We start from the raw sequence: 23,786 nt of genomic DNA, 5'->3' as shown, positions 1-23,786 counted from the left end.
GTAATTTCTCATACTTATCAGCATAAATATCTTCAGAATTCTAAATTTTCGGCTATATCACACTGCCTTCATCAGCAGCTAACGTTGATGACGTGACCTATAATGGTCATCAGATACAAGGAGACTGGTGTAGATGGGTGGTAATTCAAGGCCCTTATCCCCGTTTAGTGTTGGTCTCTGCTGTCATATTCTGATTACCTCCTCCTTCCTTTTCCATATATATTCTGGTGCAAACACCTTGGTTTGGTTGGGAATAATGGAATGTTCATGTATGACCAACGACTTCCATCTGATGTGTTTTTTAATCCTGGTTTCTAACACTCTACCCATTTCCTTGATGTAATCCTTCTCACAATCTTTACATTTGATGTAATAAACCACCACCCCATTTTTTGAAATTTTCAGTTTTATCCTTCACGTTGTCATTTATCGTGAACGTGTCAGTTGTTGTCTTAAGAGTTGTATGATTTGTGATATACTTTAATCCCATGTTGTCTGAATACTCTGGCTAGGACTTGATTTATCACAGATATATATGGCATGCCAATGTTGGCTCTATTTAGGCTACTCCTGGTTTTGTGTGATGTTTTTTTCTGCTTTTCAGAAAGTTTGTAAATCCATTCTGGATAGGCATTTACCCACAGTGCTGATTTCACATGCTCTGTCTCATAAGAGACGAGGGAGTTAGCTTGATTAATATATAAATTATGCAGGTCCCAAACATATGGGACAATGCTATATTGTGGAAATCAAGAAGCGCTGTCAAGTCCAGCTGTTTTCACCCATCTTGTGAAAATATGGAGAAAAAAAAGCAGCAAAGCAAATACTGTTTAGCCAATGCCTGATGTAGACAATTAATAAAACCATAAATTTGTAGTGCTATCAATGGATTGTAATGAAGATAGAATGTGAGTGGTTACATTAAGAAAACCCCTTTCTAAAATTAGATGCACTCACATGTTGGTTGTTTCAGTTTGGTTGGAAAGAAGGTTTTAGTTCTTTCATATGCCAACTTTAATGCTTCAGTGTGTTATCTCTTAATTGTTTCAGTAATGTATTACTGACAACAAAGAAATTGAGACGAACAATATGGTGTGAAGACACTTGTGCATTTGCTCTTGGGTACATGTTACAAGGATTGTTTCAAACAAGTTTAAAATATTTTTCAACTGCCATTTTATAGTGAACTGTCATAGAAAAATAATTCTTATTTAATGGTAGTATTGTTGCTAACTTGCAATTACAATACTGTAATCTATTTACTCCTATCAGTTAAAGTTCATTACAGTGTATAGCTTCTACAGTGCTCTTTATCATATGGCCAAAATACAGTGCATATGAATATGACAAGTTTTATATGTGTACAAAATGTCTTTATAATATACATACAAGTTTCTACTTGAAAATAAAATATTGCAGACATGCATACTGAGAATTAGAGGACATAATTAAAATAAGAACTCACACACAAATATATTGCATATCTTACATTGCTTCCACTTCTCCCTGTTCTGTCCAAAAGGAGGAGTCACTTCTCTCTAAAATTCAAGTCTAGCTTCAGCCCTGCCCAAGACGTACACTAAAAGTAATAGCTGTATACATTGGAGGTTCGATCTGGGGAATATAGGACAGTCTCTTGTTCAAGATACAACACGGTTTTCATGTGTTAACAATTTCAGTACGTAATATAATTCCAAGAAAATGAGCTACTGGAAGAAAACCAAAGTTTCACAAATGAAATAAAGAAATGCCAGCATGGTCACTTGGTGCAGGAAGTAAAACAGAAGCCATGATTAAGATGGTACAAAGTATATTTCTGGAATAAAGAACAATAAAATATCCTGAAGATATTTATTCTTGCAAACTGAACATTTTCAGTAACAATAACATCCAATGAAAATTATTTACATATAAAATCCTTTTTAAATCCAACAATAGTGTAACATGAATGTAAAGATTGACAAAACATATGAAGTAAACACTGTGCATCTACATTAAAAACAATTTGCTATTAAATAATTGAAGCACAAACAATAAAAGCACATTTCATCTGATTTCACATCCGAACAACACATCTCAGTTAACATCTATTTAGAAGTAATCTATTATGTGCATCTGGAGCATTGTTTTCACCAAAGGAGAATGGAGAATAGTATTTCCTTCACTAATAATACAGGAAAGCCTGTTTTCAACAAATTTAAAATAAGGCCAAACAGACAATGAAATTTTGTATGTCTGTACTGTTTACACCTTTCATACACAAGCTTATCTGGTGATTTAAGGCATGTGGATGTCAGTGAAGTCACCATATTGAATTCCTAACAGATAGCAAAGTTGTTAAATCAATTTTGATATGGGCAATTTTGTTTGGCATACTCAAAATGGACATCTACATAATTTAAGGATTGGCGAGCCTTGGCAAATGATCATGTATCTGTAAAAGATTACTCTAAGTTTAGATTTGTGGCTTTGATGAAACTATAATTTATTATTTTTATCATACAGTTACAAGACATCATTTCAACACAAACAAACAACTCTAACAAATGGAAAACATGTAACACAACCAAAATTTCATTGCATACAAACTGACACTGGCAAGAAGTACTACAGATGATCTGAATTCTCTACCCTTACTATTGAGTTTTTACACACAGAGAATTGTACAGGTCATAAAATGTTATTATATGTCTAATAATGGCAAAATCTCTCGACCAGAAACATTAGAATCTGCCAAGAAATATAGTTTCCTATAAATCTAAAAGAACTATACAGAGATTTGAATTTGATTCTATCGATGAGGGTGACAAAATAGGATACACTGCTTGCCACATTTTACCTCAGTTTTATTGTGATTACTGTGTTATATGGGTTAAAATGTCCATGATGTAATAATTCTATATGTATCATGTAACACACAATGCTGTTATGTAAGGCAAAAGACAGGATTCCAAATGTATTTCAGAGTTATTCACTACACTATAGTTTTGTCAGATAAAATCAGTACTTAAGTAACTCCAAATGAAATTAATGAAACTTGCTATTCAGTTTAAATCTTTTGCTTGCAACTCCTTTGTTAAATTTAATTTGAAATGAACACTTAAATAAGATCCTCAGTTTCTTCAGTCTGAATTAAACACAAGTCACTCAAAGGGACTAGCACTCAACAGTCTGAATTAAACAAAAGGGACTAGCACTCTACAGTCTGAAAAAAATTCCAGGAAGTAGATATAAAACCATTTCTTCTTTTTGACTGTCAAGTGTTAAAACCATCTCTGATATTCTTTAACAATAAAATTATCTAATTAGCCTCTGTGGCAGCTATATTAGGTGATTGATCAGCTCTATTTTCATTGTTTACCCAATTCTGTCGACAGTTCAGTTTTAAGAAAATGCAGCCATATTTGATGGCAGACTGCCATAATTTTGTATCTTTGTCAAATATGGTCAAATTTTGATAAACAGTTTTTAAGAAACAGTTTCTAAAAAGTAGCAATACTGATGTCAGATCAGCATTATTTGTATCAATTTAAAAGTTGTTTAGATGCTTTCTGTCAAATTCTGTTGAGTGGGTTTTTGACAAGTCATTGTCTAATTTTAGTAAAATTGGTCATATATGACAGAAAATTTGCATCATTTGAACAGAATCTGAAAATATGTTATGCCCAATTGCCTTCTGTCAGATTTGTTCAAATTCTGTTTCCATTTCTAATAATGAGAGCCATACCTGACTGACAACATTTGTTCGAACTTATAAGCCCTTAATGCATGGAAGCTTTCTGTGAAATCTGGGCAAACTGTGTTAAGCAGTTTTTGAGAAGTCACCGAAAGGTTTTTTAGTAATGGGAGCTATATCTGGATCAGCATCATTTGTAAAAGTTCTTCATGTCAGGATGCTTTTAGTTAAATTTGGACAGAATCAATTTTTTTAGAAGACGTTTAAAGATTTTTCTATTTTTTATAACAGTGGCCATCTCTGATGGCAGATCTTAACAATTTATACAAAAATGAAAGGCCTTCATGATCTAAGTCATATGGACAGCATATACATACCAGGGCCCAGCAACATGGAATGAATTGCCCACTGGTGCATTATGCAATCTATGATGTTTGCAGTTGGAAATGATCCCATTCAAGAGTGCTCTTAAAACTCACTTATTTCGACTGCAAGAACAAACTTAAAGACCTAATAATGTTTCCTACCTTAAATATTTTCAGCATGTTTTTTTGTTTTCTAATTTCATGGTGTTTGTTTTTGTAATCATATCATTATGTTTTTTATGTTATAGGTGTTGCCTAATGTTGTAAAGCGCTTAGAGCTTCTAAAGATTAGGTGCTATACAAAGTCCTCATTATTATTATTATTATCTAATGGGTTTTTTTAATTAAAAAGATGGAAAAAAAGCAATTGTTCATGAACACACAATGGACACCATCTCGTAAGCTCACCTGACCTCACAGTCAGGCAAGTAAATAGTATGGTCTTCATAAAGCTGATTGTCCCTTCATTCAAGTCTTTTTTTTAACATCTCAAGAATCAGATATTAAACAAAACTGAGACAGGTGGTCTCTTACAACAGGTGGTCTTCACCACAGGTTTTACTGTACTGAGATGGTACTTGAAAGCACAACCAGTCTTTTTTATAGTTATGATTTCATACTTAGGGCACATTCTATGCAAAAAGGACAACTTAACAAACAAGAACATTTATTAACCATGAAAATTCTTTGAATTATATCTGAAGGTATTATGTACCACTTGTCAACTTTTATGTTTCAATAAATGAAGTGGGATGCAGTAGAAACAGCTTTATGGGAATGCATGATGAATATATAAATTTGATAAATACACTAGTAATGTCAGAGATTTGCTGACATGCTTCAGCACACAAAAAACCTGTTTACTTATGCATTTCCAACTGCAAACATCATAGATTGCCATCACGTAATACACCAGCAGATCTGGGTCTGTGCAGTTTTCTTGAAATCATTAGCAGAACAGACATCATAGACTGATCTACAAGCTCATTATGTGCAAACAGTTCTGGGATTATGTTTGCTTCTTAATCATTAGTAGAACAAACATCACAGACTAATCTACATGCTCATAAGGTGATAGCAGATCCGAGTCTGTACTGTTTCCTTGAAATCAAAAGTAGACCAGACAAAATAGACTGATCTACAAGCTCATTCTGTGACAGCAGATCTGGGTCTGTGCTGTTTACTTAAAATCATTAGGATAACAGGCACCACATTACTTGTAGAATAGGTACCTTAGACTGTGATAAAGCCTGCTCATCATGTGACAAAAGACCTGAATACATAGCAAACAAGCAAATATGGTAACAAGCCAATGGCACGAGAAGCAGCCTGAAAAGTAATCTGATAAAAAGGAACACTGAACAGATTAATAACATCTTTGACTAATGTGCAACAGATGAAAGAAATGCAACCATCATATTACCATTTTATTACTATTGGATAAATTGACAGAAACAAAATCTCTTAAAGTTAAATACAGGTCTGACTGACCTAATTTTCACTGGAAGGTAAAGTGCTCCAGATCACTTATCTAAACGCAAATACAACTTTCTGAACCATGCAATAATTTTCACTGAAAGGTATAGTACTCCACATGACCCATTTAAATACCAATAAGACTCTACAATTAAGAGCATGAGAAAATTACCTAATTGCAAACCCTAACCCGACTTAAGTGCTAAGTTAAGCACATAATCACAGTGACCTAGTTTTCACTTAAGGAATGTAGTATTTCTCACACAATTGCAAGTTTTGTGACTCCATAAGGTACAATACCTGAGAAACTTAGGTAACAAAAAGATTAACCAACAATGACTTGTCACTGAAATATAGTTCACAGGGACCTATTTTTCACTTCAGTGCATAGTATTCAAAATGAAACAGCAAGTATCAACTTATATGATTCAACAAATAATAGTCTCTGAGAAAATGACCTAAATGCAAACTTAAAGAGAAATTCAACTTGACATAAAGGAAAGCACAAATCAATGAACCATTAAATATAGGTCAAAGTGACCTATTATTCACTATTCACAGATGGATGATGTTTTCTTCATGATGCAACTACATAAAAAGTTATGTAACTCCACTGGTAATAGTGCCTGAGAAAATCAGCTGAATCAAAAATAACAACCTGTGATCTTAAAAGAAATATTGACTGAGAAAATGACCAAAATGCAAACTAAAACCCAAATGTTGGTGCCCAATAGAAAGATGGACAGATATGAACCAATCTGGAAACTTTTTTTTAAAAAATGTTACTCTAGTAACCATTACCTATGAACTTCTTGGTCAGTCATAGTTCTTCAACATTTGACAGTTATCTCCTTATGTTAGATGAATTATGCCTGCCCATGAAATTGAAGATTACAAGTGAAAAGTGGTCCCAGCTGAATAGATACAAATGATAGTAAAATGTCCCCTCTGATGAGGTCCCAATTTAATGGATACTAATGACAGGAAAATATCCCCCTCTGATGAGGTCCCAACTGAATGGATACTAATGACAAGAAAATATCTCCCTCTGACTAGGTCCTGACCAAATGGATACTAATGATATGAAATCCAACCCAGATTACAACATGAAAAACTCTAAATGGAAATTAGTATACAGACAATATAATAAAATCATGAGCACTTTTAGTGAGCCAGCACATGCCTATTTTACAAAGTGCATTAATGTTAAACCTGAGCCCTACCTATATCACAGATTAAACAAAATGCAGATAGAGTTTCAAATGTCTACAGCTGAACTTTACTTTCTACTGAATGTCTCCTTAAGAATCATCTGCTAGTCATATAAACAGTGAAAGTATTAGGTGGTTGCTCATCAAAGATGTTCATTTACAGTATATCCGGGCTTCACAAGCCAGCAATTTCAATAAATATACAGCTATGATGTATGAATTTTTTTTATCTTAGTATTGTATGACCATTGTTCTATGAAAGAAATATTCTTTAAAATATTGTCATATTTGCCCACATTTAATGCTCACCCAACTGCAAAGCAAACAATGCTTTTTAGCAGATCTGGTTCTAAACTTTTTGCATGATCATGGGTATAAAAAACGGCAACATACTATAGAATGCCAGATCTGTGCTATTTGTAACTGGGCACATATTAGAGATGAGAAAATATGGCGGTAATAAATAAACCTGCTGCTCACTGGGCTTCCCAACTCTACACATAAACAGGATCTTAAAAAGAACTATGACTTGTTTGCTTCGTGTCTGATTCAGACATGTCATTTTAAGATATACTTGACCTTGCCTGCAGGTCAGGAGGAGGACAGAAGGATATGGATATTTTTGGGTACAGCTTCTCATTCTGTGGTCCAAGTAATATAGAAACCCCTTCCAGGGTTAGGATATTAGGAACGTACAGCAAAAACTTGAACCAAAAACTTAAATAGTTTGTCAAATATGTCAAATTTTTATGTATTATATTTGATGTTAGCATTTATTTTAAAAAATTCTACCTGCAACAGAATCAACTGTAAACATCAAAAATAGTTACTTAGAATGATCAGTTGACTCAAAACACATTAAGTACCAGCCGTTCACATCACAATGACATCAAAGAAGGGACTCCATAAGAAATTGCATTAGACCACTGCATATATTTCCATGTTCTCTTTTTTTTTAAATATGTGAACAATGGAATTTTTCACAGGACCAACTATTGTGACCATAGCGATCTTGGCATCAATTTCAATGCATACGAGATCAATGATCCTATTGTAATATTTTGGTATATACTATGTAAAACTGATATGGTAACTATGTACAGCAAAGTATATTGTGCCATTCTGAGTGTAGTAATTTCTTACTATCATTCAAGTTTTAAACTTCATATGATTAACCCTTTCATCACTATGGACCAGTTTTCCAGTCCAGGGAAAGTAAGTCCGTAAACACTATGGACCGCTTTACCAGTCTGGGGCAGTGTTCTTCTCTAACGTTATAGTACCCGACTTTATAAATTTTGGGGTACCTCTAATAACTTCCTACTTGTAATGTAGATATTATATTTGGATTATCTCGTGAGTTTAGCTTGTATACAACTAGAAATATCGAACAAAGTAGGCACTTTTAACGAGTTTTCTGAATGGTGAAATTTGTATCCAAAATGGCAGAGTTCGAAGAAAGATCAAATGAGTGTGAAGTGTCAGATTTTGAATTATCAGAGGATTTTACCAATTTCGACCTAGTAAAGTTGGATGAAAATGAGAGAAGGCATCTGGAGAGGCAATGAAATGCGCTTGTGGGTGACACTGATGACGTTGAAGAAGATTTTGAAGGTTTTGAACCAGAGAAAGTGTACGCTCCACGTAATTTTTTTCAGACGAAGTTGGAAAACCAAAGAGATTTGTTTCAGTTTTCTGAGAGAGTTGGACTCACCCAAGTGTTAGATGCCTCCAGGAAAGCTTTGAGATATTTTCAAATATTCTATTCAGATGAAGTTTTTGGTAACCTTGTCTAACGAATTTGAATATAACGATCAAACGTGCCAGAGGCGATACAGGTGTGTGGACAGATCTCACCCTGGATGAAATCAAGGCATTTTATGATATTTTAATTATGGACACCATGAAATTTACTGGCAGTGAAGACTTACCTGTGTAGTCTGCAAGGGACAAATGAATAAATATTACATGTACAGACATTATAAATGATAGACTCTTGTAAAAATTCAATTATTATGCTGGTGTTATCAGTTTTATTTTAGTTGAAGATAAAAGAAAAACAGCTTTGTGAAATTTATTGTTTTACTCCCGATTAACTTTAACTAGAATTTGACAAGCTTCTACCTGTCAAATACCTGAAAGAAAGACTTGTGTTGCTACTGGAATTATTCATGAGTACATCTATGGTCAATTGAACAAGTTTTGGGAACTTTCTAAGTTTTCTAAGAGGTAAATACATAATTACTTGTATTTTACCTGTTGACACAACAGGTAAAATATCTGTTTGCACCTGTATTTTAACAGTTGTAATAGATATGCACATTTTAGTCAATTAGTCATAAAATTTGATTTTTAACCTTGATTCGGACACCTAATCCAGCCAGGTATCTTTAAAATTGGCAAAGTTATTTCAAAATCCACAAGTCATTTTGCTTTACAACTCCAAAGTTACTTAATGTTGAGGACTCTATGCCCCCAAAGTTACTTAGTGATGAAAGGGTTAACACCAGAATTTCCAATTTTACTTAGAATTTTCCATTATGAAATAACTATAACAATAACAAAAATGACAACAATGATGATGATGACAAAGGTGACCATTATGATTATATCATGATGGCTCTTCTCTTATAATAATAAAAATAATAATAACATAAATATAACTTTTGTTATTAACATTAGTATCTTTTAATAGCATACACAATGTACATTTGGTTTTACTACGAAGTTTGTATTATATTTTGCCATATGAAGCTTCCATCTGAGCAAACATAAAAGTTAATGAATTTTTCTTTCTGATTTTTCTCTTTACAATTTAAATTCTGACATCATCTCTGCATAATTTTGAAAACGAGTTCATGCTGAAAAATTTCACCAAAACCTAGAATAACTATTAGAAAGCCTTTTTAGTGCATGTGTGTGTGTGTGTGTGGACAAAATGCAGATCCTTGTGTACTAATGCCATGAGTACATGGTGTGTGATGGTTTCTAATCACTTTAAATTAGTCATTCCCATAAAATACATTAAGTAATGAACAACTGTTATTGTCAAATCAGTACAAGCAAAATAAAATTGTTAGTGCAAATCAGATGTGTTGAAAGTCATATTATGGAGTGTTAATTATGGGATGGGAAAATATCAAGCATTCAGGACAACAAATATTTATGGACATTTTACAAAGCCTGAATATGAGACCCGATTCCTGTATACAGCTGTTAACATACAAAGAATGTAACACTAACAGCTGTCAACATAAAGGTGTCAGGATTCTCAGGTGATTTAACTGCCAAAAAGTTGGTCTCTAATACAATATCTGCATGTGAAATTATGCTTGCAGTAGCAATATTCAAGACTGGTACTGGATATTGTTTCAAGAGAAAGTTAGAAAATTTTGGTTTTAACACTGCTAAAATACATAACGCATTCTTACATGTTCTATTCTAAAGGCCATGTAAATCTGACTCCCTCCTCTCACATCACGTCTTCAGTTTCGAAGTGTTCATAGAAAATGTGCACACAGGTCAGGCCTGTATTTCTTGATGGACGTTTAGGAAAATAAGCAGGTTTCAATAACCAGACTTTTTGTACTTTACAGATATCATTGCATATGTGTTACATTTCTATGTAACATTAGAGTTTGAAGGTTATCATTGCACATGTGATATATCTGTACCTAATATCATAGCTCAATAGTTATCATTGCACATGTGATAACATGTGCATTGATATGTTTATCATAAAATTATCCTTTAACTTTTCAAGAAACTTGAGAGATGCTATCAGAAGTATTTCTGGATTATCCCTTTTACTCTATACATGTCTGGATTATCCCTTTTACTCTATACATGTCTGGATTATCCCTTTTACTCTATACATGTCTGGATTCCCCCTGAAGTCAGCATAAACCATGTCGATTTGTTTTATTGCACAAAGTTGTGATAATTCAGTCAGGACTGCAGACTATGGATGTGATGAAACCTGAAAAATGAGAAAATCAACACTCGTGTTAAAAGTAAAATCATCTGACAATATAGAATGAGGAAGACCAGAGTTTTAAAACATAAGCATGATGACTAGTTCAGTAATGTTTAACGTATCTTTAAATAGAAATGCATGCATATGCACATACATCCCCTCCCCTTCCTTGCAGCGGTTTAGAAACCTGTGTCAACTTTTCACTTGGATAAGGCATGGACAAGGATTTCAATTATCTAAACGAGGCTTGCTGATACCTGTTCTAAAAGCTGACTGTATACACATGCACTTTGCCAGTCAGAGTAATGATAAACAATGTTTACAAGTAATAGGTGTGCGTTATATTTTAAACTATGTCTACTTAACAAATTTTAACAAAAAGACTTATATTTTCTTTTAACTGAACTCACTGAACCTCCAAATTAACGGAATACAAATAAGATATCTAGATCCAAATTCGTTTTAATCTCAAAAAGTAAATGATAGTTAAGTGTAATACAACTTAAACTGCAATAATGTACATTAGAGCTGAGAGGCACCATTATAATTTAGGACAAGTAGATGTCACAATAAGTCTTTTACAGAAAAGTATATGTTGGTATGACCATCTATTCAGCAGGAGTGGTCATCACAGCTGTTGTGGTCTACTGGATGTTGGAAAGAAACCATTTTCATTTAGGATCAGTTAGACCTCAACATATGTGAAAATCCCATGTCAACATGCTTTTATATTCTGAAGGAGAAATGACAAGATTTTCAAGATAACTGCCACATACGACATCAGATTGGCACCATCTTCCATTAGGACATCATAAAAAATCTTTAAATGAAAATCCCAAGCTGATATAACCATAGAGTCTGAAAGAGTAGTGATAACAACATTTTCAAGATGGCTGCAGTGGAGGCTATATCAGAATGCCATTTTCATTTATAATCAATTAGGCCTTGTGGACGAAATGTACATGTAAATGGACAGACAGACATTGGATATCTGTTCTATGACTATTAAAAAAACAAATGTAAAAAAATAAACAATCCTTAAAAAGATATGCGGTAAAATATTTCATAAAATCACATTTCCTATACATATAAAAATCCATTATTTTCAAAGTAGATCATTATAAAAAATACTTAACCAATTCCAAATCAAAACAGGTGTCTCCAAGGGTGGAATTCATATACTTGACAAGGATGTGTTCCACTGTCAGTATGGACATGACAAGGTATGCAGACTGGTCAAGGTCAACCCTTAAGGAAATTGGCACAAGTTGGGTATGCTTGTCCTATACACAAGTGGCATAATACCACCACATCTATGCAATTTCTTCCATACGAGAGATGCCACCCTCCAATGATAGGAGTGATGTCACTAAGCTTATTGGCTTGCCATGAATTCCCATTATGTCCAGGGTTTTCTTGGATTCAACCATGAGGTATTTAATATGTGGAAGGAAGGTTAGTTTACAGTAAAGAAAAAAAATAAAAAAATTTATCTGCTCCACATCAGGATAAGACAAACATCAAGGGTTTTGGATTATCATGAATTTTATATAATCTGCATAAGTGCATGCAAATAATTTCTTCTGTCCATTTCTTAAATTTATTCAAGCTTATCCATAGCTGACATTCATTAACAAGCAAACACTTTATCAACTGCATAATGAGCAGTCAGTTCCTGAATCCAGGCATTCTACATATAATGAGCATTCAGTTCCTGAACTAAGGTATTCTGCACATACGAGTCAGTTCCTGAATTGAGGTACTCAGTTCGTGAATTAAGGCATTTTGCATATAATGGGCAGTCAGTTCCTGAATTAAGGCATTCTGCATATAATGGGCAGTCAGTTCCTGAATTAAGGCATTCTGCATATAATGGGCAGTCGGTTCCTGAATTAGGGCATTCTGCATATGATGGGCAGTCAGTTCCTGAATTAAGGCATTCTGCATATAATGGGCACTCAGCTCGTGAATTAAGGCATTCTGCATATAATGGGCAGTCAGTTCCTGATTTAAGGCATTCTGCATATAATGGGCAGTCAGTTCCTGAATTAAGGCATTCTGCATATAATGAGCAGTCAGTTCCTGAATTAAGGCATTCTGCATATAATGGGCAGTCAGTTCCTGAATTAAGGCATTCTGCATATAATGGGCAGTCAGTTCCTGAATTAAGGCATTCTGCATATAATGAGCAGTCAGTTCCTGAATTAAGGCATTCTATATATAATGGGCACTCAGCTCGTGAATTAAGGCATTCTGCATATAATGGGCAGTCAGTTCCTGATTTAAGGCATTCTGCATATAATGAGCAGTCAGTTCCTGATTTAAGGCATTCTGCATATAATGAGCAGTCAGTTCCTGAATTAAGGCATTCTGCATATAATGGGCACTCAGCTCGTGAATTAAGGCATTCTGCATATAATGGGCAGTCAGTTCCTGATTTAAGGCATTCTGCATATAATGGGCAGTCAGTTCCTGATTTAAGGCATTCTGCATATAATGGGCAGTCAGTTCCTGAATTAAGGCATTCTGCATATAATGAGCAGTCAGTTCCTGATTTAAGGCATTCTGCATATAATGAGCAGTCAGTTCCTGAATTAAGGCATTCTGCATATAATGGGCACTCAGCTCGTGAATTAAGGCATTCTGCATATAATGGGCAGTCAGTTCCTGATTTAAGGCATTCTGCATATAATGGGCAGTCAGTTCCTGATTTAAGGCATTCTGCATATAATGGGCAGTCAGTTCCTGAATTAAATCATTCTTCATATAATGAGCAGTCAGTTCCTGAATTAAGGCATTCTGCATATAATGGGCAGTCAGTTCCTGAATTAAGGCATTCTATATATAATGGGCACTCAGCTCGTGAATTAAGGCATTCTGCATATAATGGGCAGTCAGTTCCTGAATTAAGGCATTCTGCATATAATGGGCAGTCAGTTCCTGAATTAAATCATTCTTCATATAATGAGCAGTCAGTTCCTGAATTAAGGCATTCTGCATATAATGAGCAGTCAGTTCCTGAATTAAGGCATTCTGCATATAATGGGCACTCAGCTCGTGAATTAAGGCATTCTGCATATAATGGGCAGTCAGTTCCTGAATTAAGGCATTCTGCATATAATGGGCAGTCAGTTCCTGATTTAAGGCATTCTGCATATAATGGGCAGTCAGTTCCTGATTTAAGGCATTCTGCATATAATGGGCAGTCAGTTCCTGAATTAAATCATTCTTCATATAATGAGCAGTCAGTTCCTGAATTAAGGCATTCTGCATATAATGGGCAGTCAGTTCCTGATTTAAGGCATTCTGCATATAATGAGCAGTCAGTTCCTGAATTAAGGCATTCTGCATATAATGAGCAGTCAGTTCCTGATTTAAGGCATTCTTCATATAATGAGCAGTCAGTTCCTGAATTAAGGCATTCTGCATATAATGAGCAGTCAGTTCCTGATTTAAGGCATTCTGCATATAATGGGCAGTCAGTTCCTGATTTAAGGCATTCTGCATATAATGGGCAGTCAGTTCCTGATTTAAGGCATTCTGCATATAATGGGCAGTCAGTTCCTGAATTAAGGCATTCTGCATATAATGAGCAGTCAGTTCCTGAATTAAGGCATTCTATATATACACCTCTCCCTCAATAACTTGCGCACAATGGGGTGCAAGAACACAGACCATACTATAAGAAAGGGTGCAAGTTCACGAGGTACCTCCAAAAATTGGAAAAAATCTACTTAGGCTATACTTTGAGAAAACTTGGGGGAGGGGAGGAGGGAACTGCACTGTTTAATGACTGAATCCTTGTTTTACAATCATGTCAATAACAATTGTTAATAATGTGCTTTTTTTAATGAAGTTGTTCATTATTCTGTATAAATTACATGTATTTTCAATATGTCCAACATGTGAAAGATCGTTCCAACTGGTTTCAACAATCATCACATGTATGCGAAAACATCTGTGTATTACATCACTGCTTTTTGTTTTGTTGATTAGTCTGGTTCCAAAGTGGTATTTAATAGTATACTGCCAATTTAGGAGTTGGAGGAGCAGGGAACTAACTGTTGATACACCACCAAACATGATTCCTTTATTATTTTAAACAAGCAACATTTACTTTGTGAGACGATCGGCTACATCAAAATTCAGTTTTTGTATTGTTTAGTTAGTACAATATTGATGTCCTGATTTCATTGGAAGTAGTAGTGAAACTTCTTATCATCTTTGAGGGTATCTCTAAGTGCCAGTTCAGGAATTCTCTGAAACTCGCTTGCCCATAATGGTCCGTATCTGTGAAACCATGCTCTTTATTTTGTGAATTATTCATTTTGTTTGGTTGCCTTGCTATCTTTGATCACAATTATGAATGAGTCGGTTAAATTAAGGTTGCTTATGTTACATACATAATAACATTTATAAGAATATTCGATTGATCAACTGAAGTGAGTTCACTTGACATATGACCGGGAACAATATATTTTAAGTAAAATGGATTTGTGTGCCTTTTAACTTTTCTTTCATTCCACCCCCTTTATTCATTTCAAAAGTCATAATTAATGTGATAATACAAAGGAGGTCATCTTTTAATTCAGTGCAACAATACAACAAATTCTTCCGCAAGTCAGTTATCAAAACATGGTCAGCACTTAATTAGGTTCTGAGAGAAACGCCCGTTGACATAGCTGACACATTTTGTTTAAATACACATTGCATTTATGATGATTACACTTACAAGGAACTAAAAAATAGAATTAAAACACAAATTTCAATTAATTTTTTTAATTTAATTGGCATTTAAATATTAATATACATTAGGCATAAGTGACATTTTCATTGATCGAAATTTCCTTGAATTGGATTAATTACGCTATACTAAGAATGTCATTTTGAAAGAAAATGTAACCAATTATATGACTTCTGCTTAAAAACTGATAATGTAAAAATGTTGATTAAAATTTTGAGGTCCTGTCAAGCGTTTTCAACCATAAAACGACCAATATATCAACGTTTCAGATGGCAATTTTGATCATGATTTTCTTCAAGTTCAATAAATAGGGATCAAATTTTGGGGGGTATTTTCGGGTTTTAAAAAATGGGATCTATGCCTGACCCCACATTATAAGCGGGTTTGCGAGTATTCAGGGTGTGAGTTATCAAGGGAGTGGTGTAATGAGCAGCCAGTTCCTGAATCCAGGCATTCTGCATATAATGAGCATTCAATACCTGAATCCAGGTATTCTGCATATAATGATCAGTCAGTTCCTGAATCAAGGTATTCTGCATATAATGATCAGTCAGTTCCTGAATCAAGGTATTCTGCATATAATGATCAGTCAGTTCCTGAATCAAGGTATTCTGCATATAATGATCAGTCAGTTCCTGAATCAAGGTATTCTGCATATAATGATCAGTCAGTTCCTGAATCAAGGTATTCTGCATATAATGATCAGTCAGTTCCTGAATCAAGGTATTCTGCATATAATGATCAGTCAGTTCCTGAATCAAGGTATTCTGCATATAATGAGCAGTCATTTCCTGATCTGAGGTATTCTACATATACAAGTCAGTTCCTGAATTGAGGTAGTTTGCATATAATGAGCAATCAGTTCCTGAATTGAGGTAGTTTGCATATAATGAGCAATCAGTTCCATAATTAAATCATTCTGCATATAATGAGCAGTCAATGTTTGAGATTTCTGGCAAGGTCATGACCATTTTGTCAGATTTCTTTAAGTGTCCCACATAGCTGCTTTTATTTTTTGCAAATATCTTTTTTTTAACCATATTCTATACTGATTTTCTTAACATATTCTGTACAGATTATTCAGATTAATGAGAGTTCAAACTAGAGATATAAATCTCAGTAGGTTTTCCCTTCCCCTCTTTATTGCAACATACTGGAATATCATTGTAAACAAAGGTAATGGATCCACTAGACTGTCAAAATGATTAAGCTTCAAATTTGATCTCCAGGAGGGAATGACACATGCCCCAACCTGCCTTATTTAATTTCCATCTTTACCTTACTCTTCAGGGGTATTGGAGTTTTACTTCTTACATTTATTAGAAAGTGGTTACTACCATGAAGGTCGTGAGTGGGATAGAAAGATTTCCCAATCTACCTTGTTCAGTTTCCATCTCTACCCTAGTCTTTGTGGTATGGGAATATTACTTTTGAAGTACAATATGTACTCACAAGTCATACTGCAAAATGACAGAGATAACCCATCCGCCATAGCATAATGCACCTGCAGATCAGGGTCTTTGCTGTCTTTTCTACTGAATACTCCTGAGAAACTGCATAGACCCAGATCTGCCAGAGCATTATGACAGATCTGGGTCTGTCCAGTTTGTAGTTGGACTCATAAGCAAGTACAGATGGTAAATTATAAAGTGGTCTCTACCACAAAGGTCATCACTAGCTTCCCATGAGAAGACAAGTAAAAGATTGATCACATATGGTCTGATTTAAGGATGAGAAGGATGTAGCTAAATATAGAACTTGTCAGCAAACTGCAAAGATGGTGTTTTAAATTCCTCAATTTTCTTCCCTCACTCGTATGATATGGCAAAGTCACAAAGTTAAACAAAAGGTAACTGTTGAATGAAATTGTTAAGATCATGCCGATTTATTGGATCGCTGGGAAGGAGATATTTGAGGGTAATGACTAAGCAAATTTCCAAAAAGGAAAATTTATATTTACCTTACAGTTTCAACACTAGGCTAATAGTATTGGATTAACAACTACTGTAATAATGTAAACTCCAAAAAACATAAATAAGAGACTTTTTCTAGTCAGGGGTGGTCAGATAGTGGAAAGCAAATGCTCAACAAGAAACTAAGTCTGGTTACCCATCATTACTTTTATATTTGAGGGTTGATTTATAAAAATAAAACAACAGAACATTGTATGATTATCTTCTATTTCCTATCTCAAATAGTTTATGTAATGTGTGATGCTTTCCAACAGAAGGACTAATGGTGAGTTACAAGTATTTTATGCTACTTGTATATATATATATATATATACAACTACAGTTGTTGAATAATTCTAATTACAGCTTTTTGGGACAACTGCAGTAATTTACATGGCAACCAGAAAAATCTGCTAGACTAATTTTTCGAAGAACTTTGGCTAAGGACAACCATGGATTTGTACATTTTTTCCATGAGGTAAAAGATATAAAGAAACTGATCTAGTTCATGAACGATATGCATGAATCTGAAAATATTGTATAAGCATGTTCCAAAATGATATGCATAGAAAACTGTCAATTGTTGATTACAAAGCTTGGCTTAATTGATTCCTATATACTGTATCCACAAATGCTGGACCAACCCTTGTACATGCAAATTACAAAACATTAGGTTTACCTCAGAGTGATGTGTCTGTAGCTTGGATCTGTAGGATTTCCCGCTTTTGAAAACAGCATAGCAAAGGAGTGTCACCACCATCACAAAAAGGAAGTAACTGGTATGCATTAGGTGCAGGTTTATTACTGAACGATCATGCTAGAAAAGAAAAAAAAAAACAGTTGACTCTTTTATTATTATCAGACATGGTTTGGGTCATTCACTTTTTAAAAAATCTTAAATCTTACGGGGAATTTGGAGGTCATCCCCGAACCCAGAAGGCTTTTGATTCCCAACCAAAAATGCATTTTACAATCATAAAATACTGCTCCTGTCGGACCTTATTATCACAACATATAACAGAATAATCATTTTGAAAAAATTAACAAACTTACCAAAATTTCCAACTTGAAAAATTTCACAATAACCATTGTCACATCAAATTCTTCTCCAATAATATTAGTGCTAAAGTTATTTAATGTGAGTTCAGAGTTCACACAATAATTCGGCCAAAATAATTTGTCAATTCTTGCAGCAATTATTATATTCAATTTTTCCCGTCTTCAGAAAAAAACGGTAAAATAAAAACCAAAATACATCAACTATATACATATAATCACATAAATTGGACATATGTGTTGATATTATAATGCCAGCCTTGCTCTTTTTGCAGCCTTGACAAAAATTTCTTTTCCTTTCCATTTTGTCACCACTAATGTTTTGGCTCGGTGTTTAATCTTTACTCAACATTTTTCCCTTTCAAACACCTCCATGTATTGGCTGTAATATGGCAGTTGGCCTACAGCATATGACAAGGTAGAAGATAAATATATAACTACTTTGTTAACCAATATAAAAAAAATAAAGAACTGATAGCCCCAACTAGAAATGTGTTCATATGACATGTATGCCCACACCAACATGGTGCAATTGAAGGGCAAAGGTTCTTGGTCAAATATGGGTCATCACTACTTAATTTTCTGATAGATAAGATTTAAAATCAAACCAGACCTAAGGTCTTCTTTATCCAAAGTTTCATACAAATTAGATTTCCATCAAATCTTTCAAAACTTATAAAGTTGAAATTGATGGATACAATTTTAAATCAAACAGGGATCCTTACTTCATTCAATTTTGCTTGACAAAAGGTGAAAATCAAACTTGACCAAGGATTTCTTAACATAAAGTCTCATAACACCTTTGGTTTCAATTCATGAAATCTTTTAAAAACTATAGAATATGAAATGAAGGGCACTGTTTTACAGTACACACTGTGCAGATTTCTGACAATTTATACTACAACAATGGACATGAAATCTGTCCATGCCAGGTCCACAACAGACCTAACAGTGGTCATCATGGCTCACAGTGCCATCCTCTAAAAATTCAAAGCAATATAATTATGCAGTAGTTGTTGTCCACTACATCACATGGACCGTTTTTAGATCAGCTACAACAGACAGTGAAATGCTCTTATTACACAATAAAATATGCATTTTAATAGAAAATCATTTTTGGACCCAAAAAAATCTTGAGAATAATTAACAGCTTACCAAATATACAAAATATAATGGGATAATGATTTCAGAACGTGAGGGAGGGTGGCAGAATAGAAAACAATCAGTCTGAGCCTCACATTCTCCATTTCATTAATTGAATGATCCATGCGGTCATGTTCCAGACTGCTGTAAGATCTTTCTTGTATCAGTTTATATCAGCCGGGACATGAATGCATTTAGTTTCATTTATTAATAAAAATGGCCAACTGGTCTTTTTTTCATAATGTGCACATGAAACACCTCAACTAGAGTAGACAATGTGATATGTTTAATTAAAATATTTTTTGATACAAAACCTTATAAGAATATTTAGATGCTTCAAAAAAATATATCAAATATAATGGTATAATGATTTCTGAAAGGAGGAGGAGGATAAACTATTCTGGCTTCTCATTTCTTGGGAAAATTTGTCATAAATGCAAATTTTTTGTGAACATTCATAATATTACTGATGTCCAACACAAATTTTGTTTTCACTCAAATCTAATTTGAGGCTTTACAATACAACATATCAAGCTTAATTTTCAGTTTTTTTTAGCAGTATCTTACTGTATTATGTCCCCTGTTTGCCATCCAATTTCCTCAATAACCTTTTACAGACTTCATAAACAATTTGTGATAGACATGAGTAACATTATATGCCTATTTCTGGATACTACAGAGACATGAAAATTAACAATGAACAATCCATTTCCAAGTAATGGAGCACGAATGGAAATCTGTCAAAACGCAAATTCTTTTAATCAAACAGGGACCATTAACTCTGTCAAGTTTTTTGAAAGAAATGGTTGATAACTGAATCTGACCTAGATCTTCTTAACATAAAATCAATTCAATCTATGTAGTCCTGCAAAAGTATATGGGAAAATGGAATTTGTGAGAAAAGAGTAAAATTTCTATATAAAAAAGTGGCCATAACTCTAAAATTTTGAAGCAACAGAAATAGGCAATAGACTTGACCTAGATCTTCTTCATATAAACTACATACCAAGCATAATTTAGTTTCAATCCATAAAGACCATAAAAAGTTACTGATCAGAAACAAACTCATGATGGGAATAGGGGGAGGGGGCATACAAATTACTATAAAGCCAACCATGTTCATTTGGAAAAGAAAATCTATCGATAATTTCAGAAGTTTAGTGCTGTATTACTTTATATCAAAGAAAACAAATTTATATAAATCAAAACAGTAGTTTTTGAGTTATTACAGGTCAAAATTCAAAGTATATTTCTAATGTTCTAGTGAAGTGTTTGGAAGGAAATCCACATTCACTGGTAATTCAGAACTTAAGAACTCCCATATGACAAAATCCATAACATCAGTAACTGCCCTCCTACTGGACACAAGTTATAAGACAATGAGATGCAAAGTGGGATTGACTGACAAGTTAGAACTATCAACAGTGAAAACAGAAAAGTTGTTGTTGTAGTTGTTGCGGGGTTTAAAGCCATTTTTCAGCACACAATAGGCTATGCATGGCGGCCAGTATTAATGGTGAAAGAAGAACCCAGGAAAACCCTGGGAAGAACCACCGACCCACGAGAAGCTACTGGCAAGCTTTCTCACATACCCACATTTGCCAAATCCAAGACTCAAACCCACGCAGACAGGTGAGATGGCAGTGATCCGTAACGTAAAGCACTTTAGACCACTCGGCCACTCGGGGCCCCGAAAACAGAAAAGATCCCCAATTACACAACTTACCAAAAAGATGAAGTCCACAAATATATCCCAAAATAAAAAAACCAGCCTGATATAGCAACTGATTGGAAAATTTCATGTTCCCTCTTGAACCTAGGCAACTTCATTCTCTGATCTTTTCCAACATCAATTAAGGAGAAAGTTTTGTGACCTCATGAGCAAAAAGATAATTTATGATGGGTAATTCAGCTATCACTGTTTTCCCTTTTAAACATTTTACAGTTAAACCAAGCAATTTGCAATTTCAGATTTATAATGTTGCTAACAAATATATTTCACATCAGTGTTGACAGTCCTTTTAGCACTTCCAGTAGTACAATAACGATAAAGAAGTCCATTGGAAGGTTAATAAGTAATAACATAAGTCTGATATTTCAAACACTTAAGCATGGGACCATTCACTTACCAGTGACAGCATGATATTTAGGTTTGGATCATTCTCATGCTGTGCACTAATAATGATAAAGAAGTCCATTGGAGGGTTAATTACTAATAACATAACCCTGATACCTCAAACACTTAAGCATGGGACCATTCACTTACCAGTGACAGCATGATATTAAGGGCTGGATCATTCTCATGCTGAACACTAAGAGAAGGCAGCTTTTGACAACTCTTTCTCTCTGATTTCTTTAGGCCAACCATTGTAAAATAGTATGGGACCCCTGTCTCATTGTGTACCCGACAATTTTCAGGTTTTCTGCAAGAGAATGGAATAAATGAATACTATATACCATATATACAATGTTTTATTGTGCACACACCTGTGAACAGCATGGATGATGTAAATAAGCTTGTGGGCTGGTTCCTGCCTTCAGGCCACCTGCCTGGGATATGCTATTTACCAGAATTAAATGTTAAGTAAATGAAGGCATAATTTTTGCTTTATTTGTAAGAAAATAAATAGGACCTGCCTCCACATTACAAGAGTGTTCACAAGTTATTAGTGTGTGCCATCATGAGGGAGTAGTATATATTGTATCCTCCTTAATTTTTCATACTCCCAAATGAAAACCTATTTATTGATTCATGATTTATTTCCCTTTTTTCCATTCAATACACACAGAAATACAAACATTTACCAAACTTCATTTGCCTACCTCAAGTGGTTCTTGCTTAATGGTACAAAAGTGTTTGTTAAAACTTTGTGGACTTTTTTTAACAAGCATCTTTTTGCATGGTTAAGCAAAGAAAAGTCTGTAGGAAATATGGCTTGAATGCACTGAAAATCTAGTCAGGACTTCTAAATATACGTAAATCTAAATCCAAAAAGTATAATAGTATTAAAAAAACTGAAAAATAAGGTCAGTCACTAAAACTTTATCAGCTTTTATGGCCCAAATTAAGCCTGGTTTGGCTCAACTGATTTTGAACCGTCTTCTTTACAAGAAAGTGTGAAGATGGAAATATGGACAGTATAAAACCAATATATCTCCCTTTTTTTGTTGAGTGAGGGAGATGTCTATGATATGCCAACATAATATGGGATTATGTTGTTGTAGTTGTGTGCATGCCCATGATGGCATTATGCTGTTGCATCTGGGTGCATGATATGGATTTATGCTATCATATGTGTATTTAATTATTTATTTGTTGGTTTAAATTTTTTTAAAAATTCTACTACGTTATTGTAATGTGTGTGTGTGTGTGTCTATGTGATTTGGATTATTAACATAACTTTACAAAAAAATCAGTCACATCACTATGATGTCTGCAGTGTGACAGTTTTTAGTGATGTCTAGCACTGGGGCATCATGCCGCAGACATGTAGCATAATGTTCCACCAAGTCACATTATCCTGACACCAAGTCGGCCAGTCCTTACATTACCTCTTAATGCTGAGCACTAAGCTGTTAGTACCATTTTTATAAGTCTTTGGTATGACTCAGCCAAGGATGGAACCCACAACCTCCTGCATCCAAGGCAGATGCTCTAACCACTAGGTCACTGGAGCAGTCTACTGTAATGTAACTTTGTTTACTGGACTTGATATAGTATAGAAAAGAGTTCAGTTCTGACTGATTTTATTTATTTCTGACGTAAACAACTAATAATAGAGACATTGTATCTAATGCTGACCTAGTTCCTGACCTTGTTTCAAAATAAGCGGCAGTTTTAGGAAATAACTTTTTTTTTACATTCTTTCTCAGAGTAAGAATTATTATGTTAAGTCAAGGCCATTCCTGGACGACGTGATATTTATCATGTAACAAACTTCAATTTCTTCTGGAAGGTTGAACTCTTGACCCCACATCCTGGAATCAGTTTTTTGTCTTATGTTAGCCTTCTGCCTAATGTTTGGATAGAAGTAATCAGTGGGCTTTTAACTTTTGACATGTTAAGTTGTGTTGTTGTGACCAGTTTCGGCTTGGATTTTATTTTCTTCAAATTATTGGATTTCAAATGATTATTTTCTCTGGAAATACTAAAATGCTCTAAATTAATTCTTGGACAAGGGCATTTA

The 23,786-nt window shown here is 34.3% G+C and overlaps 1 protein-coding gene across 2 annotated transcripts in view; it reads right to left on the bottom strand.

Annotated features, from left to right (window-relative positions):
• Positions 1-1,793: 1,793 nt before the first annotated feature.
• LOC149776989 (transmembrane protein 248-like) overlaps positions 1,794-23,786 on the bottom strand; it is a 62,499-nt gene continuing 40,506 nt past the window's right edge. For both annotated transcript variants that reach the window (XM_089941742.1, XM_089941743.1), the window contains exons 6-8: positions 21,866-22,022; positions 18,080-18,217; positions 1,794-10,707 (exon numbers count right to left, since the gene is read on the bottom strand). In XM_089941742.1, coding sequence (XP_089797868.1) covers positions 10,690-10,707; positions 18,080-18,217; positions 21,866-22,022 — 313 coding nt within the window. In that variant the 3' untranslated portion in view covers positions 1,794-10,689. The remainder of the gene's footprint in view (positions 10,708-18,079; positions 18,218-21,865; positions 22,023-23,786) is intronic.

Source organism: Sinohyriopsis cumingii, chromosome 18, assembly GCF_028554795.1.
Source record: "Sinohyriopsis cumingii isolate HCF-2022 chromosome 18, ASM2855479v2, whole genome shotgun sequence".
NCBI classification, from domain to species: Eukaryota; Metazoa; Mollusca; class Bivalvia; order Unionida; family Unionidae; genus Sinohyriopsis; species Sinohyriopsis cumingii.
This window is presented reverse-complemented; position numbering and strand designations above follow the sequence as displayed.